This window comes from Polyergus mexicanus, unplaced genomic scaffold, assembly GCF_030449975.1.
Source record: "Polyergus mexicanus isolate NDT 795.1 unplaced genomic scaffold, iyPolMexi1.0 SCAF_14, whole genome shotgun sequence".
Taxonomy (NCBI): domain Eukaryota; kingdom Metazoa; phylum Arthropoda; class Insecta; order Hymenoptera; family Formicidae; genus Polyergus; species Polyergus mexicanus.
In genome coordinates this window covers 7,136,002-7,160,309 of record NW_027223334.1, presented here as the reverse complement: position 1 = coordinate 7,160,309, position 24,308 = coordinate 7,136,002, and the positions used below count along the sequence as shown (strand labels likewise).

Here is a 24,308-nt window from a genome sequence, read left to right as displayed (position 1 = left end):
TTTCTACATATTCTTCAGACTACATATTATTTTTCTCAATATTTTATCTATTCTTATTATATCTATGACTTAACAGTTGCGTACAATGTACTTTGTAATTGAGAAAGATGAAGAAGGACGAGCAGTAATGAGCTGCCAAAATTAATCTTGTATAGCCAGGTTTAGGTTTATTTGTACGTATATTCTTTGGATATTATTATATTTTGTTAACATTAGTTGTGTGTGATAGACTTCAAAATTATTGCTGTCATGCATATTTAAAACGTTGTTTTGTTAAGATGAAAATATTTATGTTCAGTGCCCATACTGTCAACACGTACCATGTCGCCAGAGCCTACGCATGAATCTATTCAGGAAAATCTGACAGTTTCCAATGCACTGCTAGATACGAGAATGGTGAATGATGAAGAAGACAGTGATGATGAGGATATAAGAATGGCAGGATATATGCCATTATCCCAGGTATCTACTGATGTAGATCCTATATTGGATAGGGAAGAGGTAATTTTTTATCAAGTGGCAAAAATTCTTATCATTTTTAATAAAGAAAACTTTTAAAATTAATTAAATATATTTCTTTTCTATTTTAAGAATGATGAATGGTTATCTGGATTTGACGAATCTACTCAAATATCTTCTGCTCATACAGTGGAGACCCAACAAGTAAGCTCTTTTTTAATGAGAGCATTTATTGTAGAACTATTTAGTAAACCAAAAAATTTCTGATCAGTATGTTTCTGTTTTATTCGATTTTGGAAATTTTTTTTCAATCAACTTAAATTTGATTCAATATATATTATAGAAAATATATAAGAGATTTGTTTTTCTGTTTGTATATCAGTCTGTCTTTTAAACATTTGGTAAGGCACTCAATCAATTAAAGATTAACATTACACTGTTATATTTCAGAGTTGTTCTTCAGAAATACTGCAAGTTTGGTCATGTTCAGACAATCGTTCTGATATTGACTTAGATGCAACTAAGATCAAAGAAGTTAAATCTGTAATGGCATCCGTCACTCTTCCGGAAACTTCAATTCCACAATGGGCATCCGCAATCTTGGAAGAGCAATGGAAGGAGCAACTTCTTGTTCGCATTAAACAAATGCAGAACAAAGATCTATAGAGTTTTTAAGTTGCAACATAATCACCAGATTGCACCCATACAACACACAAAAGGTTGAAGTCTTTATTATCTTCTGCACATAATGAGCAGTATATCTGGAATTATTCAAATAATTTGTTACAATGTTAAAAGATGTGGAAACATAATCGAGCAGCTAGTCATACATATTTTAGCATTTAAATATAAACAAAGTGTTTGATTTTTATATTAATTAGGTTAAGGTATTTTGAATAAAGTTTAAGCATTATCTCATTAACTTATAAGATGCGATGTGACAGGAAGAAAAAATCAAAATATATTAGTCGTATAAATTATGAAGAACATTATTATTTTTATTTTTTTTTTATTTGATATATTGTTCGGAAACAGATTATAAATATATGATATATTAGTTAATCAATAAACATCGCTCGATATGATATTGTGCTCATAGTATTAATGAAACATACATGATATCTTATTTTAATGATATTATAATGAAATCTGAATTTATTATTAAAATGGTTTACATCCCATTGCGCTTAAATCGTTTTCTTATTAATGTTTTATAGTTCATCATATATGTAATATTCAAGAAGACACAATACGATTTTATAACTCGAACTCCGTATCGATGGCAGCAGCTTTAGCTGGATTGAGTTTCTTTCGTAAGGCAGCAACATCGTCTTCTATTTTTATCAATTTCCGAAATTTCTGAAAAGAAATAAGTAAGTTATAAAGTTTCGCGAGAACAGTCTATTCTTTCGCGCAATATTATATACTTCTGAGGTAGTTCCGGATGTAACATTCCAGATATAAATCATGTAGCCCGGAATGCACAACATCGAGGAGAGACCTGCAAGCCACCCTAACAAGTGACTCCACCATGGAAATTCGTACGTGAGATATTTCACAGGAATAAACTTGATGATATTAAAGATGAAAACGCCCTATATATACAAAGGGTAATAAGATAATGTGTGTGTGTATATATATATATATATATATATATATATATATATATATATATATAAATTATATTATTCTAAATCATTTCGTCGAGACAAATTAAAAAAACTCTCACCACACAAATGGCAGGCGTGGTAAATGTCCAGCATATTTTCCACCAGAAGCAGGGGTAATAGCCTATCATATCCCGTATACCATCGTAAAATCGATTCACCCCGAATGCCCAAGATACTGAGATGCATTCAAAGAACATCAGGAATAGCAGACAAAATCCGCTTACGGCGTACGTATCCAGAAGTTGAAACACGTACATTCCGCCCTAAATAAAAAAGATTAACGCGTCAGATCATTGAAACGAATGACTAAATTCTTTCAAAGAATACAAAATTGAAAAAAACGAGATATTTATTAGAAACACCAGAGATATTTATTAGATATTATGCCGTCTGTATATACACACATGCCAAATATATACTTACTTCCGTAATGCACAAAAGGCCAATTAGATAGGAGATTAGGCATACGATCGCGATGAATGTTTCCTTCCGTTTTCTGAGAAGCCGCGGCCATTCATCCACGGCGGCGGTGATAAAACCCTCCATGGTGCAGAACTGGAGAATACGACTTTTTTTAACATTAACATTAATCCACGATAATTTAATGAAATAATAAATGTCGATCCTTGGATTCAACGAATCTTACATTACCTGACTATCCAATCCTATTAGAAGGAGCATGAAGAAGAATAGACTTGACCAAATCGATGCCCCCGGTAATTGTAATACCGCCGAGGGATAAACTAAGAATGCCAGACCAGGTCCTAATCGAAATGACGGATGTAAATTATTATTGCGTTGCCATAATATCGAAAAAGATAAAGAAGATTAATTACCAGAAGCAGCTACATCGGCTACAGGTTTCTGTTGCTCGTGGGCCATAAAACCAACTACGGAGAATATGACTACTCCGCTAAGCAGACTGGTACAAGTATTCACTCCACATACAATGAGAGCGTCTCTGTAATATATATCTCGATAAATTTATTAAATTTATATAATAGACTTATATAATAGACAAAAAAGACTTGGATATTCTATACATTTTATGGTAAAATGGGAGGAAATTTAGAGAAATTACACTTAACGAGATTCAATAGCAAGTACGTATGGCAGATATAATAATTAAATTTGTTGTTTCTCACGCAATAGAAAAAAGATTCTTACTTATAAACGTTATTGTTGAACTTGTTGTAACTACCAAGAGCTACCAATGCACCTAAACCGAGAGCGTAAGTGAAGAATATTTGTGTCACCGCGTCTATCCATACCTATATATAGCATAATTATGAATATAATAATTATATTCTGATCTAGCTATATATATTAAGCTATATATATTAATTATAAATTAATAATATAACAATATTACCTCGGGATCACCGAGTTTTGAAAGATTCGGTGTACCGTAATATTTCAAACCTTCCGCAGCACCGGGTAACGTCAGGCCTCTCACGAGCAGCACCGCCAACAAGGCATACGGGAAGAGTGCCGTGAAATAGACGACCTATTTTACATCGCGTATGTAATTCATATAGCTTTATGTTCGAAAGTGAAGAGCGAGGATTCGATTCTGCAAGACTCCGCTATACCTTGCCGGTCCATTTGACGCCTTTCCAAATGCAAAAGTAACACATAATCCACACGACCGCGAGCGTGCCAGCTAATTCCCACCTTATACCACCCACGGTTTCGATGCCAGTTGAAATCTGCAGAGTCCGTCTCCTTTTTGCGACAGAAAATATTTACAGAAAATTATTAATTAATTGAAGTATGAAAAAAACTTAGTAACTTACTCCCAAAATTCCTTGACCGGGTCCTTCAGCAGCTCATGACTTAAATTTCCGAGAGACGTGGCGCACGTTATGTTATTCGGCGCGTTATGTTGATCATCCTTCCAGCATGAAACGTTCAGGCGTTCATCTGCTGTAATGCAGTAGCGTGTATTCCACGAGTTGTCGCATGTTCTCCACGGTACGTCTGCAAAATTTATATCAGATGTAACAATTTCTCTATTTGATTTTATATAATTTGACAAATAATAAATTGATTTTTCAGACAGAAGTATGAGAGTATATTGAAATGTTTTGAAAGTTGTATGCTCACCAGCTCGTAAAGAAACTAAGAAATAGAAGAGTGCCCAAGCGAGGATAATGATGTAATACACATTGGTCCAACAGGAAAGTACGCAAGTCGCATATCCAATGCCTATGAAGAAATCAACAATGTTCTTACGATGAGACACTTATTAAAACCCTAAGAGTGCTCTGTAAAATCACCTTTAAAGATTGGAGCTATCTTAAAGACACCTAAACCACCTATCGTCAGCATCTGTCCTAAGGACAACTCCATCAGGAACATAGGTATACCGGCCAGTGCGAGCGCGATGAAGTAGGGCACCATGAAAGCACCACCGCCATTCTTATAGCAAAGGTAGGGAAATCGCCACAGGTTCCCCAAACCTATGGCTAATCCCACGACGGATAAAATAAATTCGATCTTTAAAAAAAAGATGATGCTTATCAATTAAATCCAAGTCTTGTGCGAGTATTGTTTACGTTATCCGATGTCTCACCTTGCTGCTCCAGTTTCCTCGTTCCGGTAGATCGTGAACTCTTATCTTGATGATGGAAGATTGTCGCAAACATTGTATGGCCTCAAATCGGAAGTCCGACTCTTTTTCGCCATTGGAGATAATTGGCAGTTCATTACTGGGAGGTTCGGTGAAAAGAGCCTTCAATTCCTGCACGGGATTCGCGGAACTCGTTGCCGGTTTCCGCGACAGAGGACTGGTGGATCTGTCTATCTTGGGACGGCCGGTCGATCCTCTCGAAGGCATTATTTGTTGCGATGACGAAATCGCGAGATGAGATCGGGATTGAAGGATTCACCGCATTCTATTATAACCGATCGGCTGCGAATGGAGATCAGCTTGCCAGTATGTATACTTCGTGCGTATTTCGTATTCTTTTTTTTAATTGAAATACTAGAATGTTTATGGCATGGTTGTTGAATCAGTAAAATGGAAAAGGATATAAGAATAGCAAAGGACTAATTGATAATTGTCTTATTTAGTCCAATTAGGAAGCTTTTATAACGCGACCTTTTCGTTTTATCTAGTTACGTCAGCCTCAATAAACAGGAAGCCCTTAAAAGAACGACCGAAAGTGTTACGAGGTTCCGAAAGAATATACAGAGCATAACGATAAGACGCTATAATATATAAGTAATGGATAATATTTATGGAATCTCTCGTAATATTCATCGTGGCCATCGTCGTCATCGCGCGCACACAGGCGCGAGGTGCGCGTACAAGGTGCTATTACATATAGTAGACAAGGGTCTTGATGATGACCGATGAACGGTGAATAACGAGCCACTTCCGGGAATCATAGCGTTCGCCGAATGCATTCTCATCATCACAACCTTGTCCTATTTTAATATTTAACTCATGATGCCCTGTGCACATCGGCGATATGTCGTTCGTTTTGTATCGTGTGTCCGCGATAACAATATGCAACGAAAAAATTTTTCCATTTTTTTTACTCAATCACGAATATTTTAGATGTGTATTAAACGCGATTGCTGTTAAATTAAAACTTAATTATTAAATTTCAGATCAATTAATTTGAAGTTTATGATGGACAATGTGACACGCGAGAGAGACGGATAATCTTATTTTTACTTAATATATTTTTTTCATATATATATATATATATATATATATAGTTTTAAAGAAATAATAATAGATATATATCAATTATCAAGAGAACGATCAAAATGTTTTCATCATGTCATTTCGTATAGAACTCACAAACGACATACATACGTTATTGCGTGATCCAATATGCGTTTTTTCCTATAAGATCCTTTTTTTCTACTTCACGGTATCCTCCTCCTTGATCCTTATCCCTGTATCCTCGACATCCTGTCAAATATTGCGTTTCTTCCGCGATTCTTTCGGTGCGGGACTACTTCTGATATTTTGAGCGTAGGGAATGTAAAAATGGATATTTCTGAAGGGGGGCAAAATCACCCCTTTTGTGGAATGTCAGCCGAACGTTCAGCCGAGCGCGATTTCAAGGAAGGGCCCGCGCGGATGCAAAGATTTCTGCCGTACCCCGTCACGATATACCCCACAATGACACTCGGTTCCCCTCGAGTATGAACGCACCTATCTTTCCATTCAACAAATTAATGCCACAGTGTCACTCTATATTTAGGCTCTTTTATGCGGCATGGAGAGATCAGCCGACGTATGCGCGAATCACGCCGACTGATCGTGATATATATGAGATATTCTCCTTTTATTATTATTATTATTATTATTATTATTATTATTATTGTAATTGTATGGACCCTTCGATGCGATAAAATTTCATCATCTTCTTAGATAATAATATACTTAAGGATAAAACATTAAATATACGATCGAGATCGTAATCATCAGATATTGTAAGTTGAGATGAAACGTCTCGATGTTCAAAATTTCTGAAATATAATAAAAATTCGTGCAAAAAATTACATGCATTTATACATAAAAATATATAGAAGGCTCAGACAAATATAATTATTTATTTAAAAGTTTTACTTAAATTTCATATTTGTATAATGCACCTTTCGATTTATAATTGATAAACGTAATATTTAATAATTTGAAAATTTAATATAAAAAACATCTCTCTCTGTTCTCGTTAAAAAAAAAAAGATATCTTTTATAAAAATAAGTTGACTTTGTCACAAAACCAATATAAATTTCATAAAAAGAATTTTAGATCGCGCATATATAATCTCATTTAAAAAAAAAAATATATATATATATATATATATATCTGCTTTTTCTTGCTAAATAAATGAAACATATAAGTATAAAAAGTTACGCATTTTTTTCTTTTTTTTTTCTATTTTTACACAATGTTTCTATATTTCTTCTGTTCTCTCTTCATATTTTTTTTACTTTTCTTTCATATTTCTCGTTTCTCGTTAAACTTCTAAAGAAGCTTACAAAAAAACAACAATTATATGTTATAAACATATATATATATAATAAATTCTAATAAATCATTCTTTCTTAAATATTCAAATCTTGTAATTAATAAAGATAAATTTTATTTAATTTTCCCTCGTCTGTTACAACCCTATGTTTACCTTAATCTAACCTAACTCAACCTAATCTGCAAGATTAATTCTTTCGATATACGCGCGGCAATTGGATTTCTAGCGCATTGTAATAATAAAAACATCATTGTCGTAAATTTCACATATACTTTTGAAATCATGGATGGATCTGGTAATACTGATAACATTATAAAAGGAGAATCACGATGTTTCGTTTGTGACGCTGAAGTTCAGGGCCGCTTTTATGCCTTAGCTACATGCAGAACGCAAAATTCACAGACTAGGCTAATCGAAAAACTTGGTGAACTAGTCGGTGAAAGGTGATAAATTTGCATTATTAATAGCCTACATGATTGTTCTATAAAGTAACGGAATATTATAAAAAAGTCATTTTTTTCTCGCAGATACATGGTTGTAATATCTGAGGACGATGTGATCTGTCGCAGTTGCGCCATTCTCATTAACACTCTTGACAGGCTAGAAACGGAAATGCACAACATTCGCGATCATGTTTTACGATTCTTAGAGCAGAAATATTCTCTGGAAGACGGGGAGCTTCGAGGTGGTGGCGATAAACCGAAACCATGTCAGCCACCACAGATCACAAAATCTACCTCAAAAGAGATTATTGATTATAGTTGTAAACAGAATGAGATTGACCTAGAAACAGAAGGGAGAAAGATTAAGAAGATAGAAGAAGGTAGTAAGATACAGAAAAACTCTCACTCATGGTTGCAATGTGACAAGTGCAAATATACCACACGTCTCAATTCTTTCATGATGTATCATTTGAGAGATCATGCCAAGCAGAGAGCATTCTGTGATAAATGTGGATTATGTATTTCTGAGAATCAGCAGGATGTAAGACACAGTTGTACCAAGATAAATAAATCAAGAAACAAAGAAAATGAGAAAGGTATGAAGAAAAAACTATATTATTGAAATAATTATTTTCTGAAATTATTATGATTCTATCGATACATATTACAGATAATTCTGACGCTATTGCCAGGAATGATTCGATGAAGACATTATTTTTGGAAAAGACATGTCAACCAACTTTACCGCTTACCCAAACTACACCACCGCCATTGATAGGTTTATCAAGTTGTGATCATTTATATATTTCCAATATACTACCAGCAAGTAAGTAGTTACTAACAGTAGAATGATAAATTATTGTTAATAAAGACATATTTAATGCAATATTTCTATTCTGAAAGATGATCCAACATCTTCCAAGCAGTCAATGTCCATTTTGAAGCCAGTAAATATGGTTGATATTGACATTTCAAGGAATATGACAAAAAGTTCAGAATCAAATCCTGTACAAGAAGAAGAAATAAAAACCAGAAATGAAAGCAGAAAACAGATATTGACTTTAACAGATGATGGAACTGTGGAACTGATGGAAGTACCATGCTGGAAAGAGACATAAATGTTGAATATTAATATGACATTTTATTAATTATTAACTATGGATATTGAAATTATTTTGTTAATGATTTTTATATTTTTTCATTTTGTTATATTCATTGCGTTATATCAATTGTTTACAATGCAACTTGAATGCAAATTCAATATTGTAACAAATAAGGAAATTATAGAAACACTTTAATATATATAAAATAATTTTATTATTTATGCATAATGTCAATTTTTTTTTCTTGAATATTTCTTACATGACAAACTGTATGCAAATATAGGTCGATATAAAAATGTTACATCGATAATAAATTATAAATGACACACACACACACACACACATATATATATATATATTCAATAGGTGCACGCTATAGTTTGACATTATTTTCGCTTCGAAACGTTTGGTGGATAAGGATGAAGAATCTTGTTCTTCGAGTGAAAATAGCGCTACGTAAGCGGAGCGTATCTATTATTATATGTTTATTTTCAAGAAAACTTATATTATTTCATTGTTTTAATTATTTATGCTTATATAAATTTATGTATAATAGCCATTAATATACATTGGTGCGTACTAATGCATCCAACTGAATTTATAAATTAAAAAATTATTTAAATAATATAATTATTAATTAATTAATTAATTATAAAAGACATATAAATTAAAGCATAACTTATTAATATTGCTTAAAATGTTTAATAATTTTGTTCCTGGAATAAGAAAATAGTAAAAGAAATTTATTGTAAATATTTTCTACACATTATATTTACAAATTAGGGAAAATATATTATTAAGAAAATTTATTTTATTTCACATACGCATGCACATATACATAAAAATACTTTAATAATAACTTATTATCGCTGTCCGTAGTATATACTAGAATGACAAAACATCACACGCAGCTAATAAAACATAATAAATTAATATTTCTCCGCAATTTTGATTTACAATTATGGATCTAGCACGGACATGCACCAACGGGTTGTTTTACCGTGGCACCGAAAAGTGAATCTTGCCATTTAGTTCCGCCAGCTTTAAAATGGATCTAGCTGTCGCTGCAGTACCAGCTAGGAAAACGGTTTCATAAAAAATGGCAACGTGACCCCTCTCAGGTTTCTCTCTTCTCTCTGCTACTATACAAAATATTTTGAATGTTTGAATGCGCGAATATGGTCCTGAGAGCGAGCTTGTGATTGGGTGATAGCATGGCGCGATGCCAGTTAGATTGATAGGACAGGCTTCGGGATTGGGTTAAGGTTGCGTACAAGAGAGAAAAGAAAGAGAGAGAGAGAATACTAAAGAGAAGGACCAGAGTGAGTGAGATGCTGTTGAGGAGATTGCGTAAAGTTTCGAGATTTTCTGAACAATGGCTCTTGAGGAATTTAAGTGCGATATACTAGACATACTAGAAAATGACGACTACAGAGATTCCCTTTTGAAAAAATTGGAGACGTTCTTTTGGAACTTTCGATCAAATGTCATCGCCAAAATCGAAAAGAGATACCTTTATGAGAAAGGTATTGTCATTTTTTTTTTATTTTTACAAAAGACAAAATCAGATTATATCGATGAAAAAAGCTCACATTATATTATTTACTTATATTTATTTATATTTACTTAATAATAAGTTCATAATTCATTATATAAATATGAAAAGCTTAATAAAGATGAAATCTTTTTATATCATGTAGATTGCAGTAACAAGAAGTTTATCAACGCTACAAAGATATCAGAGCTGCAACAGAAGATTGATACAGCCAAATCTAACATAGATGCTAACATATTGCAAGAGAAAGTAATAGATAAGAAGATTCTCGATGTGATAAAGTTGCAAGATAATGTAAAGAATGAATTGGAAGAAGCAAAAAAGCAAAAAGATGCTTTATCTTCAGAGATAATGGATTTAGAATTAGGTGAGCGTATCTATTTATTTGAATCAAAATTCGTAAGTTCAATATTGTGTATGGTTCTCATCTTGAAAATCTATTCTCTTATTCTCTCTTCACTATATATTTCCAGAAATTGAAGAAAGGAAAAGAAAAAAACTTCGACAGTGGGACGCCATTAAACGAGCATGTAACATTTACAAAGAAAACTTGGACATGCATATAAGTCTCCAAGAAGAGAAAGATTGCGATTACATAAAAGTTGCTTTTTTCACACACAATGATGAAACAAAGGATAAATACTTTGTTCAATTATCATGCAGTGATAACTGTTGGACAGGTATATAATATATTAAATATAAGTTGAGAATGAGATACAAATATAACCAATGTATAATACTGGTAGTTATTTGCATAATATTTTCAGTTGAACATTGTAAACCAAAATTAAAGAAGGAACATTTCAATGAGTTAACCATTGAACAAGACTCTTTTGGACATTCTAAAGTAGCGGACGTTACCTTGTTCTTGTTCGAGATACGAAGTATATTTCTAAAATATTATATATAAAAACTAGAGAAAATCATAAACACAATTATTAATTATAAGAACTCGTGGAAAGCGTTCATTTTATACAAAACAAAATATATCTTTTTTGTTCTATTCCTCCTTGTAGTATGGCTATTATCATTAAAAGTTCAAATATTTGTTTAAGTATTTATTCAATTATATGAATATCTTAGCATTACATCAATATCTTTTTTCGTTTTCCTATCCTCAATTTTTATTAAATTTGTTACAAGAGTTTTTTTGTGAATATCTCTGAGATTTAAGCAAAAGATAAGATATTGGAAAAGAGAAAGTGCAAATCACAATGCAGATAAATAACTTAGATGCTAAAATTATATAAACAAATCTCTACTTTGTCTTTTTATAAGTATATATATACATATACATATGTATAAATGGTATCTACGTACATATAGTACTGCATCATTTTGCGGACATCACGAGAAGTTCACTTATAAATCAGTACAACTTATAAATTTAGACTAACGTACCACATATTTTTAATCACTTTTGATGGTGTTACGTATCCGCAAATACTTGTGCATAATTTATTAGGTATATAAAAATTTGATCTTAATAATTCTTCATCAATTATTTCGCAATTCTCGCGATATCTCTCTAAATTGATGCGAATCTTCATTAAAATATACAAAATACCAAAGATAAATTAAAAATTATTTTTTGATTCTGAGTTTTAATTAATTAAGCTACCAGTCGTGCTATTGGCTGCCTTCTGTAATGTGTTAAAAGAACTTGGAGAAGAAATTCTTCCATTTAAAAATTTATAATTAATAAATTTAATGTTTTGATCTCAATTCGAGATAACGCCTTTTTTTTGCGCGGTGTTTTTTTATAAATCTTCCAAACTTTTATACTATTTGCGATGCTATGTTTGATAAAATTATTATTATGTAATCCGAAATTTTAAATTCTTCGATTTACAATTAATACATTTAACTGTTACATTGTTAATTTTGGCGGAAAATGTCCTTTTCGCGGATCTTTCTTTCAATTTTTATAGAAACGAATATTTTACATATGCTATATTTATTTTAATATTATGTACGCGCGCATATAAAATAGCCGAATACCATGGCTACACCGCGGATGAACGAGCTGATACATTATGTATGCATGGAGGCACGCTGATAACAATTCGTCCCTATTGGCACGAGTTAACGAAAGAGTCAATTGATCGCCCACTGCCAATCTGCTCATACCGGTGGGACAAGTTAACAGATTTCATTTGCTCCATTGACCCGTCGAATTCATTCGCATATACATGATCATCGAGGAATTCGATTGAAGACCGAAATTTTTTATGAATTATTATGTTGTAGAAGCTGCGGCCGTTTTCCTCCACTTGGATCATCATTCTGCTACGTGATAATCGAAAACCTAAACCTAATGTCAGAAAGCAATGATTAGCATATCTCCGCCGCACTCCGTGCACTCGAAACACACGGATGCATGGATATTTGAGATATTCTTTTTTTTTAATATGATAATGTTCAATGTATGATTTGTAAATATGTTAAATCAAACATGCAAATGTGAATTTGTCGAAAATGTCTTACATCTTGAATTCGCAAAAAGAAAAAAAAAAATGTTTCGACGACAAGCGGATGTGTTGCGAATTGATGCTGAAAATGAGAGTTTTGCGAATGAATTGATACTTCGTTCAAATACGATTATTCTCTATATACTTCGTACTTAATTTGACGGGAAAAGGAATGCTAAATTAAAAATGGCTTAATGCTATATGTGAACAGGATTTTCCGCTGTTACAGACTATTTACAATGTAAGGGTTTCATCTATTGCTAAACGGAAAAGTAATGATTCTTTCGTACGCAATTGTACAATTCCGCGTTTACTCATTTCCTATAACGACTGCGAACACCGTTGTATTTTTAATTTTTCCGTATTATTACGATATTATCCAATATTGGACAAACATGATCCTCACATTGTCGCGATACTTTTAAACTTCCAATGGATACTTTTAACCATCCAAGATTGTCCTAAGTGTATCGGAGCTGTATGGATCTGTCTCGGAATTCATAATGACTAAAAAAAATATTTTCTTCAACGATCGTACGAAAAACCGTCGATCACAAAATCGCTTCTCCATCTACACACACGCATATGCAGATAGATACATAAATACACCACGCCCTCAAAATCGTAGAGAAAATGAAAGTTACCGAGAATGCTCGGAATAACGTCGAATCCGTTACATTACTGCACTACTAGTGGATATCCAGAGACGGCATATCCGTTTTCGACGATCGAACTCTGCTCGTGTACTTTGGTAGTCTTTTCTCGTCTTCCTCATCTTTCCTCAACCAACGAAGACAACATTCAACGAATTGTCGCACGATTTTCTCTGATACTGCACGATATTTTTTCTACACTGATCCCTCCCTTCATCGTACTTTCTCCTTTCTTTCTCTTTCTCTCTCTTTCTCTTTCTTTCTTATCACGCTGAATATGAATGCTCGCGCGACTATTATTTTCGTATAGCCACCATGCACCATGCGGCGATGCAACTTTCTTATTCGAGGGTGGCGGCGAAGGATACATTGCCGCCGGAGGCAGCCGCCGCAGCGGCCAACAACAGCGTCGGCGGAAGCGGTGGCAGTGGCAGTGCCGATGTCAATTCGACTGCCGTCGGTGGTGCCAACGTCGTCGTGGTTGGGCAATCACTGCCGACCCCGTAAACTTTAGCGTGATTTACCTCGAGCGCGACGGTCAAGTCGGCCAGACCGGCGTCACACAGCACGGGATTATCTGCGAACAACAAAGCGTATGTGTATGTGTGAGAGAAAGATAAAAACCATAAGGACTTGTGCTGCATGATGAAATTGAACAATAAGATACAAAGGATGAAAAATCTGTACACCTGAAACACGTTCGTAACGTGATATATTTGATTTTTACATTTAATTTTTTATATCTTACTCTTGTATGCGTTACTGTCTACTCTCGCGCTATCCTTCCCTAAATTCAAGAGCCATATTATTTTGATCATAAATTAACGTAATATAAAAAAAAAATTATCTCATAAGAACGCTGACATGATTACTGACGATGTGGCGCCAGTTGTGATAACAAAGATTAGCCTAGCTTGTTACTCATTAACAGAGAAAGAGAGTGGTTGTCCGAAACAAATCCGACAATTCTAACAATTTTTTCCATCACGTATTGCATAATTTTCTCAATGCAAACTTGTGAAAAAGAGAAAGAGAATGTTCAATGAAAACTAAGACCAGGCTACAGATAATTGGGATTGGATACGATAGCATGGCAAAGAGAAACGATATATTAACAATAACAACAGCTCAACGCAAACAGGAGCCGGTATACAATAAATAATTCGAGATGGCGCCGCAGCGGGGGTTATCGCGAGAAATATACTCGTTGTAACAAATAATATGTATATAATGTCTCAGGAGCCAAACGGAGCCAGGCCATTATCAGCGAGTAATTTATTTTCTGTCCGCTCTCTTCTCTGTCCCTTCTTCTCTTTCTCATTCTCTCTTTCTTTCCTCGCTCTCCTTCTGTTTATTTGTTCATACTAGATCTTACAAGCGATATTTATTAATTACAGTACCGCATGCGTCATATATTGTTCTGTTTTCTTCGATTAACGTCTGTTAATGTCCAACAATCTAATTAAAGTTAATTGTACACTATTAACAAATAATATAGAGCAGAAAAAATTCATCAGAAAAAGAGACAAAACTATAGAATATTATTCTTGTAGCGGAAAAACAAATTGCAGTTGTTGAAATTCGATAGAATTTATAATAAAAAAAAATCTTTATTTAAATGTGTGTGTGTATGTGTGTGTCGTGGGATATCGTGTAAAAGCTATGTATAATTGAATGAATCTAGAAATCAAAATAGCTATTTGTTTGAGACGTTAAAATCTGTTACAATACCATTAATAGATGTCTCACTGAGCAGAGATTTCTCTATAGAAATCAGAATCTCGTTTACTGCGATTACATTTAACACGATTACTATTCATCTACGACAAATCTTTCTTATACCAGACAAATATATGACAGACAACACTGCATATCCGTTCTTCTTTCTCTCAACAATCAACACTACTATCACATTTAAATCTGTCAGCTACTATTAATTCTAACTAAAAATTAAATATTTTGAGAAGAGATGGAAGCAACTTGCTTTTTTTTTAAATAAATGTAAAAACTTTTAGATACGACACGATGAAAATTTTACCTTTAACATTCTCTACTATTATATAACGCTACTATAAATAATCTATTACGTGAATATGAATATAGGATTGTGTAGCGAAAGTGTTAAATATGATACTGAAAGGCGGCGGAGATAGACGCTTCGAGAGAGAGAGAGAGAGAGAGAGAGAGAGAGAGAGAGAGAGAGAGAGAGAGAGAGCGAGTTTAATATAAACTCACCTTGAAGGTATATACGTAGCACATCGGGGACCCCGTGAATCGTGCATCGCGTATTAGCCACTAGCTCCGGCATGAGAGTACGTATTTGATTCATGCTGACGTCGGCCCAACAGAGCACTGGAAAACCGCGAAAGTCTCGACCGGACAATGTGACCAAACGATTGTGCGACGCATTCAGTTCCTCCAAGGACGGCAGCCATGTCTAAATAACAATTTTCATATCAATACTTCACTATATCAGAACGTCGATTATCGGCGAACAAAAAGAAAGAAGCAAAAGTTAGAGAGAAAGGGAGAAAAGAGGACTCGATATCGCTACTTTTGTTTACCTCTGATGTATCTTCAAGAGTGGTGAGCTGATTGTGCGAGATATCGAGCACGCGGAGCGCGTCGAGACCGCGTAAGTCGCGCGGCCCGATCGTGGGGCCCAGCGCGTTGTGACTAAGATTGAGCCTTTGTAGCTCCTTCATGCCCAGGAATAAGGAGCCGTCCAGGCTACGTAACTCATTATGCTGAAGACGCAGATCCTGGATATTGCCGCCCGCGATCTCATCACCCTCTTCCTCCACTAGATTCTATAAGCATCGCCAATTTCTAATCAATCGTTTCTCATTGAGTCAGATCTGGCCGATCTATAATGCCCTTATCGATAACAAGAATATTTTACACATTGACATTGATGACATTGATGAGTACTTACCTCGGAGGACGGTCTTCCTCTGTGCAATCTGGCGATTCGATTGTTGGATAGATCGAGCAGCCTGAGCTCGCGTAAGCCGCGCAAGGAAGCCAGGGAGAACTCGCGAAGTTCATTATGCGTCAAGTTCAGACACTTTAACGATCTAAGGGGATAAAGGGCGCTACTACCATTCCCGTCGCCGTCCGCGCCTCCCAGGGACTTGAGAGAGTTGTGCCCGAGCTCGAGGTCCTCCAGCATCTCGGCCTCTATGAAATCGTTCTCGTTCAACTAAAGGACAAGTCAAGCGTCTCTCTTTATTATCCATAATGTAATTTCACGTAATTAATTAATTCGTTTGCGATTCGAATATGATTTTGATGACTTCGATCTGATGCGCGACACGATTGAGCGAAAAAGTTGCTGTCCGTTTGTTCGTACGTTTCGTCTGGTATAGTGGCTTGAAATCTTTCCACTAGGCGGAAGACAGCAATAATTACATTACGTATACGTAATTGACTCAATGTACGGCGCGCTTTGGCGCGAATGAACGCCTTGACTTCTCCACCACGCCGTGCGCGTTAAAACGTAATATCGAGAGCATATGCGCTCCGCGAATCGCAATTACGCAGATTCATTCATATTTTTAGGTTCCTAAGATCCTTCTTTCTTTACAAAAAAAAAAAAAAAAAAAAGATTTATTTATTTATTAAAAGTGCCAACTTTCTGTAATTTAAAAAATAAAATTTTCTTCCATGAAAATATTACTTAAATATTCTAAAACGCTTGTCTGTGCGCAACATCGAATTATATACGATTCAGGACGAAGTCTAGGAAGAACGTGTGACATAAACATATGGCCAAATACCTCTTGCAGTTCGTTGTACGAGAGCTCTAGAAATTTCAAACGTCTGGCCTTCTGCAGAGTGCCGTCAAGATTTCGGATCTTGTTGTGTTGGAGGAAGAGAGTCTCCAGACGATGAAGGTATCGGAATTCGGTCGGCAGATGTGTCAATTTGTTATCCACTGCGTAAAGCATTTTAAGATTGTGACCGGACGACGGTAGCTCGCCATCAAGTGACGTGAGCTCGTTAGAATTAATGAGCAACCATTCGAGTTGATTTAGATCTCTGCGAAGAAAAACAAATGGAACACATATGGTTAAATTGTCCAAGGAATCCTGTTTTATGTATTCAATGCACCGAACATCATCGAAGATTCTCGATTACACGATTTTAAAGGTCGTCGCCGATCGACATATGGGATTTCCTTTAAACAGCAATTCGCTTTTGCTAGCTCAATTAAAAATAAAATGAATTAGATAAGAGACTCAATGATTAAATGATAGTAAACAGGATGGCAGCAAGATGCTGCGGTAGCTTTCTTCTGATGCAAACGCAACTCCCAAAGTTCATAAATGAATGGAAATTATGTTTTAACCATATGTTGCAGTTTTCGATCATAAATTTTTTATCATCTTTGCTGAGGATTGAATCGTACTTCCATCCACTCACATTCATCCCTTCTTCTCTACAAGAAAAAAACATGAATTAATTGTACCTTAGGGTATGGTTCAGACTGTTCAAATGATTTCTGCCGACGTGCAAGTGCTTGATTAGAGGCGGCAGCGAACCCGGGGTCATCTCAGAGATTGCGTTTCCGGCCATGGCCAAATGCTGAAGCATCGGATTATACTAGAACAGAAAAGATAGCACAAAATTGCAATATTTATCAAATCTTACGATATTTCCCTCTTTTATGTAATAAGGCATTTTTATTATCTAAAACTATTGTTCTTAAAATTTATCTAGCACTTGATTATATCTTCTTAATTGTAATAACACGCGAAAGTTAATGCACAGATTTCGTCGCAAATTAAAGAAGCCTATGATTCCTGACGATCTGTCTGAGGAGTTTGAGATTGTAATCAAGCAACTTTTTACGCACTAATCATCATGACGCACATCTCGTCTCATATCCCATCGCGTCAACAAGTTCGTGACTTCACTTTCCGATCTGTTTTTCGCAATATCTCGCACACATCTATACGGTCACATAAACTAAATCTAATCTAATCCCCGCGAATATATACCCACCTTAAAATCATCCGAATCGATACGACTTATCCGATTCCTGCTGAGATCCAGAGTCCTCAGCAGCGAGAGATGCAACAGGACGTGCTTCGGTATCGATGGTACTTCGTTGTCCGCGAGACTCAAGTACTGCGTCCGATCCAGACCGGCGAAAACATCGCTATCCACGACCCTGCAAATCGCGATATCACATGCGTGTTTCTTGATTTTAAGGAAACGAGATAAGTGTTATGCAATAACGAGCAACATTTTCGCGCTCGCGCGACGCTTTCTTCGAAGGATTCTTTTTAAATGACATCAAGTATAGTAACATATTTCATATCTCTCTCTCTCTTTGTTACTACACCATTTATCATTTTGTCTATATAGTAATATATGATCGGAGCGAGTCGGTCTAATGGAAATCCTGAAAAATTGGCGGCGCGCCAGACATTATCGTATTCGATTATACACTTGTTAGTATCGGCTCATATACTGCGACGACTCGTTATTTAATTATTCTAAGACGATAAACATGCATAGCTCTTGATAACTCGCGTGCGAAGAGGTCAGGCACGATTAAGATTTCATTCTTACGTCCCCCGTTCCTCCTCACGCTGTCTCGCGAGGATACTTCTTGGTATTCCTGAAGAGAGACATACAGTCTCCAAGGACCGTCATTTGTTCCTCACCTCGTCGGACGAGATACGCGAGACAATATCATCAAGGGAGACCGGTGGCTCGTTCTTTGTGATTTTCGTAAAGGATGACGCACGCATTATTCCGAAGAAAAATAATGATACAAAGGTGAAAATTCAAAATTGAAATAAAAAACGGACTCCACGAAATGTCGAGACACGTATTCGTTCCCCAATCGTTATGACAGAAACATTACGTAATGTTATCGGCCACGATATCCTCTGCTTCCGCTATGTACGCGACAATGTTTAACGTCATCGCATCACGAGACACGGTCGTTGGAATGCGAATTGCAAAATTTCGTCCGCTTGTTATCATGTTACTTAATAATGCCAGACGGAACAAAAAAAAACTTTTTACGAGAGATACCCGTATACATCTATCGCACAAACCATCTATGGGACAAATTACTGTATTATAAATGGATTAACGATTAAGCTCAGTGTGTGATCAACGGTAAGATTTCAGAAATGACTCATCTAATGTACGATCGCTTTCCCAGCAAATACGTTCCAAAGAAAGTTCAAACATTGGTTCAAACGCAATGGCGCCATGAACGCCTTCGCAAATAGTCGTTGCGGGAATTAAGATCGTTTCTTTGTTATACATACACAAATGTCTCCATTCAATGTCCGCAATAGCAGACGATGACCTTTTGCAAAGATACCGCCTGGCCGTATCGTAAGTGTGTGGCACACTTACAAACGGAGAGCACGAGAATGACACAGACGTGTATCACGGAGGCTCTGACATTTCTCTTTGCGATTTATTCTGTTTTATACCGTCGGCATTTTTCAACCAATCTCTAATTCCATGAAATTTCTATAGAAATCTGTTTAGTAATTAATTTCATCGAACTTTTCTTACTTCAAATTCTATAATCAACATTAAATATAACCAATCAAATGTTCTAATATTTAACATTCAAAAAATAGAAATAATGTGACATTATGTCGATAAAAGGATATTGATGAGAGAGAGAGATAAGCTGCTTAGTTAATGTTTTGAGAAATAGATGATCGGAACTATCGTTATCTCTACGCGCGCAGTGTAGTAACCGTGACTGATAAACAGTATCAGTTATCGCGCCCCCACAATTCTCTTCGTTTTCATCGATGACTTCGACAAGCACTCTTGTAACTTTACCGTTCAGAATCCGCGTTGCACGTTAATTTCCCAGAGCCAATTAAGATCATTTTATCACGCGAAATCAATGACGCGCAATATATCGCACTCACCCCAGATGATCGTGATTCAGCTCGAGCCGGATGATAGACATACGCAACTGCTTGAAGTCGTGGCGCGATATGTCACGTAGGTTCGAATGTGCTACCCGCAGGGTGATCTGTTGCTCGGGGGTAAACTTGCCCCTTAGCGCCTCGGCCAGCTGATCGAAGGACTTCATCTTCTCGCACATCACCTCGATACGTTCCCCAATGTGGTGACCGCCACCCCCGGCATTGTTGTTCGCGTTACCGCCAGTAGACGCGGCCGCGGTCGTCGCCGCGGTCTGTGCCTGATTAATAACGGGACTGGAAAACTCCTCCTGTCGGCAGGTGCACGGGCTGATTTCGCGGCGCACGGCGCAATGAAGGCTCGCGCTAGCCGCAAGGCCTAGCAGTGTGTAGAGAATGCCGGACATGCTGCCGATTAATTACAATGGGTAATTACAGGACAATCGCAAAAACGGCGAGAAGAATAACGTGATCCTAGCAAAATGTGATGATCGCGCGCACCACCTCTGCGCGATCACTTTCTGAGAGAGAGCGTCCTTCTCCGTGTCACTCGATATGCACAATGTGTATGGGTTTTGCGACAAAAATCATATGATTGTTTTTCATTAAGCGAATGTTGTGCGAGATTAAACGCGAACGTTTAATCTCGCATAGCGCGGAAAACCGGCAATTGTCCGCGATATTATTCCGTGTTCAGACACTGCCACACTGCCGATCACTGATCAACACTGGCAGAAAGAACTGACACAGCAGTTGCAGTAATAGCAGTAGCGAATGACAGCCACGTGTTATCTGCACTGTAGTTGGGTCCACATCATCTTATGGTATATAAGTTCACCGCGCCTCACTCTTTCTCTCTTCTTCGTTGTCTCCGCGGGGACCGGCCGGGAAAAGGAAGCTTATCGTCGTCGCCAATGGACCTTTCTTCTGGCGCCACGGACGCGGCAACGGCAGCATTAAGCCGCGGCGCGCCGCGCGAGACTTACTTATAGTCGTCGTGTCGGCACCCACCGTGGCGCCGCGCGAGGGTCTCCCTCCGGAGAGCTCTTTTTCGCTCTTCTTACTACTCCCTCCGTCGTACGTTACGCGCGTACGTACACCGACGAGCTCATCTTCTTTTTCTACCGGCCGCTCGCGAATGAGTGAACAGCGCAGCTCGGCCCGGCCCGACTCTGCTGCTTTTCCCCTGCGTTCTTACTACCACTACACCCCATACTACGCGTATTCTCGTTCCTCCTTCCCCGTTGTTGCTCGCCTCGTTGCTCCCTGTCGTTCTCCCTTATCATGCCCCTCGGTATGTTCCTGATTCTCACACACTCCCTCGCCGTGGCTACCGCGCTCACTTAAATCCAGTCCCCGTTAGGCTTTTATCTCTTTTTGTTTGTCCCATTATTCCGGAAGTTATACTCGCTCAAGAATGGATATCTCTCATTTTCACTCATGGACCGTGACGGATACGAAGAAGTTTTCGTCGGACAGCTGCTTCGGCGAAGGATTCATCAACCTCTCCCTCTCGTCATCTATCGCACTGCACACACGCTGCAAGCGTGTGTTTGCTTGGATAAACGGACCGATTGCTCGTAACTTTTGACCTTTGCTTAAGTGCTTCGCACGGTGCACGACATGAAAGAAAATATTATTATAGATAGATAATTCCCTGATGTTCTCTCTCTATTTTTCACTCGCTCTCTGCATTGCAAAAGACGAATCATCCATCATAGACTGATCAAAGTATATCCTGTACATAAAAATTAAAGATCAAAATTACTTTCAATTTTATAATAAAAAGATTCAAAAGGAAAGATTATCAAAATCAAATTACAAATTATAGACAAAATTATAGTTCCACGTTTCTTCCAAATTTCTTTCAATTATCCTTTATTACCATTGATTGATAAAAAAATGGACTTGTATGTTGAAAAGCTAACAATTATTGAAACTTTAAAAGATATATTGAAATATATTATCGGCGATTTCATTTCCTCATAATATTTGCGTGACAGAGAATCGATAGATCGCGTAAATCGAATCTTCCCAGATACAAAAGAAAGATATGCAAATTCCTCTGAAATGTCGATTCGATGGAATCGACCGAGAAATTAGCTGTTGTTTCATCTTGGATTTAGGGGATCTCAACCGATTCATTATCGATGATAATTATTATTTAGGGCGGGATCGAGGAAGCTTCGATCGTATGTCCTATCTTCCGCGCTCGAATAAACTTCAACGAGCGATTTACGATTAACATCGTGTATTTCCAGTAGCCCGGTAGCCCGGTAGTCCGGTAGTCCGGTAGCTTCTGTCGCAACATCTTTCTTTCGTTCTCTTTTCGTTATTCGGGGAGTGAAACCGGTCTATGTAATCTCTTGTTAAATTCTCGATATGAAAAAATTTATCTCGCTTCGGTCAGAGATCCGTTTTAATTGCCACAAATAAGCACGGAAATTATTTTAAAATATAGGAATCGAGATAATTGATCGAAATTACAACGGGGCTTTTTATGGGTAATGTAAAGGGTCACAAGAAAAATGTTGCGCTCTTTCGCTCGTTACAAATTGGAGAGATAAATCCTAACTTGGTGTTCGTTAATCGTCGTAAGAAGAGCGATCTCGAGAGTACGCGTGTCCGTGTCGAGATCGTAAGTGTTCTATCAAGGGTTTCTCTGTTCGTCGTAAAATAATATCGATTACTTAATGAGTTCGCCGATGCGGTGGCGGCGGCGCTTCACGGGTCGCTTGTCATCCAAGTAAACGCCTCTATCTATATAACGTGGCTGTTTACGCGCATGATTTACGTACCCATTTATATGCCGTAACTCACCAGTGAGGTATGCCATACAAATTCTTCAGCTTGGCGCCACCTCGACTCGCCTTATATCCTCTTTAAGCTATTCTACATTGGCTCCCATGGCATCTATCTCTACACTGGCGCCTATAATTCGCCTAATCTCTCCCGCCGCGTAAAGGTCATCAAACTGTGGACATTCCAGTGAAAAATATAGCTTTAATTTTTCACAAACATTGAGAGAAAAGAAAAAAAGAAAGAGAGAAAAAGAGATTCTGGAAATCTTTACATACTTTTATTTATTTATTTATCCGTCAAAAACAACGCGATGCAAAAAAGAGAGAGAGAAAGAGAAAGAAAGATAGGCAAGAGACTTTCTCTTTGTCCTGCTGCTGTCTGTTACCGCTCTTATTATTGCCGCGGACAGAGAGTAATACGGGAGCAAGGGAGGAGGATACAACACAAGCGAGAAAGGCCAGGCAGGCAAGCAGGCAAGACAAGGCAAGGCAGGGCACGAGGCACGAGGTACAAGACGGAGGGACCTAACTCCGTGCCCCTCGGTTTAACGAATGCGAGAATGCGGCCTGGCGCCAACGCACACGCGGTCGCCGCGTCGGCCGCCGCGTCACGCGCTCTCGCCTCTCTCGCCGGCTCTTTCTCTCCCTTTCTCTCTCTCTGTTTAATGACCTTACCGGAGTTCAAAATACTAAACTGCAACCGATCTTTCAATTCGTGTGCCCGCCTCACGTTTAAAATATACGATAAGCGTACATAAGGCGCGTCCCAGGATAATATAAAGATATATAGCAGTTTCTGGCATACTATCCATTCTCTATCTCAAAATGATTACTAGGGTCTTCTTTACAATCCTGTAAAATATATTTCGATGTTATTTTAAAAAAATACTCTGTAGTATATATCCTGTAAGTAGTGTACAATAGGATTCCTATTGTACAATAGGAAGCTTGATGATTTTACATGAGAAAATATGAAGAAATATAATAAAATTTGTTTCACAGTAGTTATCGGATTACTAAAAAATGGGATTAATTAAAAATGATATATTTGAATTACAAAATAATTTCATGTGAATTAAATGAAAGTGTGATCTTTATATTTGAAATATATCTTGTCGGCAATTAATACGGTTTTTAATCTTTTCTTTTTAATATGTTGTTGTATCTTTTTATCGTCCGCCGCGAAATAGAATATATCAATCAATTAACTGCTGTTTTTTATTCTCTCAATTTTACTGCAT

General features: G+C 36.8%; 6 protein-coding genes across 9 annotated transcripts in view; 4 read left to right on the top strand and 2 right to left on the bottom strand.

Annotated features, from left to right (window-relative positions):
- Positions 1-70: 70 nt before the first annotated feature.
- On the top strand, positions 71-5,749 carry LOC138939227 (male-enhanced antigen 1). 2 transcript variants are annotated; one of them, XR_011447824.1, is made up of 12 exons: positions 71-173; positions 299-501; positions 592-663; positions 910-1,178; positions 1,677-1,832; positions 1,918-2,069; positions 2,802-3,054; positions 3,134-3,232; positions 3,561-4,103; positions 4,188-4,562; positions 4,718-5,067; positions 5,250-5,749. XR_011447824.1 is itself a non-coding variant. In XM_070306860.1 (4 exons), the coding sequence occupies exons 2-4, from the start codon at positions 322-324 to the stop codon at positions 1,123-1,125; spliced, it is 468 nt and encodes a 155-aa protein (XP_070162961.1). In that variant the 5' UTR covers positions 71-173; positions 299-321; the 3' UTR covers positions 1,126-1,544. The 2 variants fall into 2 exon arrangements, 1 of the variants encoding a protein (XP_070162961.1); XM_070306860.1 differs by lacking the exons at positions 1,677-1,832; positions 1,918-2,069; positions 2,802-3,054; ... (3 more) ...; positions 4,718-5,067; positions 5,250-5,749 and having other exon boundaries at positions 910-1,544.
- Positions 1,495-6,343, bottom strand: Gat-1b (GABA neurotransmitter transporter-1B). Of its 3 annotated transcripts, none has more exons than XM_070306859.1 (14): positions 5,959-6,343; positions 4,705-5,026; positions 4,409-4,628; positions 4,236-4,337; positions 3,926-4,109; positions 3,722-3,854; positions 3,502-3,636; positions 3,297-3,400; positions 2,966-3,090; positions 2,781-2,893; positions 2,553-2,684; positions 2,189-2,392; positions 1,887-2,054; positions 1,495-1,818 (listed from the first exon to the last, which is right to left on the bottom strand). In XM_070306859.1, the coding sequence occupies exons 2-14, from the start codon at positions 4,966-4,968 to the stop codon at positions 1,717-1,719; spliced, it is 1,986 nt and encodes a 661-aa protein (XP_070162960.1). In that variant the 5' UTR covers positions 4,969-5,026; positions 5,959-6,343; the 3' UTR covers positions 1,495-1,716. The 3 variants fall into 3 exon arrangements, with proteins under 3 accessions (XP_070162960.1, XP_070162959.1, XP_070162958.1); XM_070306858.1 differs by having other exon boundaries at positions 1,496-1,818; positions 4,705-5,115; positions 5,959-6,342; XM_070306857.1 differs by having other exon boundaries at positions 1,496-1,818; positions 4,705-5,043; positions 5,959-6,342.
- Positions 6,344-7,316: 973 nt separating this feature from the next.
- LOC138939377 (uncharacterized) lies at positions 7,317-8,852 on the top strand. The gene is made up of 4 exons (XM_070307082.1): positions 7,317-7,567; positions 7,652-8,163; positions 8,238-8,393; positions 8,471-8,852. The coding sequence occupies exons 1-4, from the start codon at positions 7,407-7,409 to the stop codon at positions 8,683-8,685; spliced, it is 1,044 nt and encodes a 347-aa protein (XP_070163183.1). The 5' UTR covers positions 7,317-7,406; the 3' UTR covers positions 8,686-8,852.
- An 840-nt stretch (positions 8,853-9,692) lies between these two features.
- LOC138939285 (uncharacterized) lies at positions 9,693-13,083 on the top strand. Its single transcript, XM_070306937.1, has 5 exons — positions 9,693-10,196; positions 10,371-10,592; positions 10,699-10,905; positions 10,993-11,109; positions 12,476-13,083. The coding sequence occupies exons 1-5, from the start codon at positions 10,046-10,048 to the stop codon at positions 12,520-12,522; spliced, it is 744 nt and encodes a 247-aa protein (XP_070163038.1). The 5' UTR covers positions 9,693-10,045; the 3' UTR covers positions 12,523-13,083.
- Ltl (larval translucida) lies at positions 11,348-23,907 on the bottom strand. The gene is made up of 10 exons (XM_070306936.1): positions 23,743-23,907; positions 23,087-23,240; positions 20,270-22,004; positions 18,357-18,525; positions 17,821-17,954; positions 17,129-17,390; positions 16,285-16,551; positions 15,914-16,159; positions 15,585-15,786; positions 11,348-13,926 (listed from the first exon to the last, which is right to left on the bottom strand). The coding sequence occupies exons 3-10, from the start codon at positions 20,671-20,673 to the stop codon at positions 13,691-13,693; spliced, it is 1,920 nt and encodes a 639-aa protein (XP_070163037.1). The 5' UTR covers positions 20,674-22,004; positions 23,087-23,240; positions 23,743-23,907; the 3' UTR covers positions 11,348-13,690.
- The window catches only part of LOC138939262 (large proline-rich protein BAG6), a 6,132-nt gene continuing 3,374 nt past the window's right edge, over positions 21,551-24,308 (top strand). Inside the window, exon 1 of the mRNA XM_070306905.1 lies at positions 21,551-21,560. Within this exon, the coding sequence (XP_070163006.1) occupies positions 21,551-21,560 (10 nt within the window). The remainder of the gene's footprint in view (positions 21,561-24,308) is intronic.

Bases quoted from the DNA above. Each gene is read 5' to 3' on its own strand.
- LOC138939227 (XM_070306860.1), top strand. From the start codon at position 322: ATGTCGCCAGAGCCTACGCATGAATCTATTCAGGAAAATCTGACAGTT. The intron at 502-591 runs GTAATTTTTTAT...TTCTATTTTAAG, and splicing joins CTATATTGGATAGGGAAGAG to AATGATGAATGGTTATCTGG. The intron at 664-909 runs GTAAGCTCTTTT...GTTATATTTCAG, and splicing joins ATACAGTGGAGACCCAACAA to AGTTGTTCTTCAGAAATACT.
- Gat-1b (XM_070306859.1), bottom strand. From the start codon at position 4,968: ATGCCTTCGAGAGGATCGACCGGCCGTCCCAAGATAGACAGATCCACC. The intron at 3,855-3,925 runs GTAAGTTACTAA...TGTCGCAAAAAG, and splicing joins CCGGTCAAGGAATTTTGGGA to GAGACGGACTCTGCAGATTT. The intron at 2,894-2,965 runs GTAATTAATCTT...CATTTCGATTAG, and splicing joins AGCCGATGTAGCTGCTTCTG to GACCTGGTCTGGCATTCTTA.
- LOC138939377 (XM_070307082.1), top strand. From the start codon at position 7,407: ATGGATGGATCTGGTAATACTGATAACATTATAAAAGGAGAATCACGA. The intron at 7,568-7,651 runs GTGATAAATTTG...TTTTTCTCGCAG, and splicing joins GGTGAACTAGTCGGTGAAAG to ATACATGGTTGTAATATCTG. The intron at 8,164-8,237 runs GTATGAAGAAAA...TACATATTACAG, and splicing joins AAACAAAGAAAATGAGAAAG to ATAATTCTGACGCTATTGCC.
- LOC138939285 (XM_070306937.1), top strand. From the start codon at position 10,046: ATGGCTCTTGAGGAATTTAAGTGCGATATACTAGACATACTAGAAAAT. The intron at 10,197-10,370 runs GTATTGTCATTT...TATATCATGTAG, and splicing joins GAGATACCTTTATGAGAAAG to ATTGCAGTAACAAGAAGTTT. The intron at 11,110-12,475 runs GTATATTTCTAA...ATTATGTTGTAG, and splicing joins GTTCTTGTTCGAGATACGAA to AAGCTGCGGCCGTTTTCCTC.
- Ltl (XM_070306936.1), bottom strand. From the start codon at position 20,673: ATGTCCGGCATTCTCTACACACTGCTAGGCCTTGCGGCTAGCGCGAGC. The intron at 16,160-16,284 runs GTAAGTACTCAT...CGATGCTTATAG, and splicing joins GAGGAAGACCGTCCTCCGAG to AATCTAGTGGAGGAAGAGGG. The intron at 15,787-15,913 runs GTAAACAAAAGT...ATTGTTATTTAG, and splicing joins CTCTTGAAGATACATCAGAG to ACATGGCTGCCGTCCTTGGA.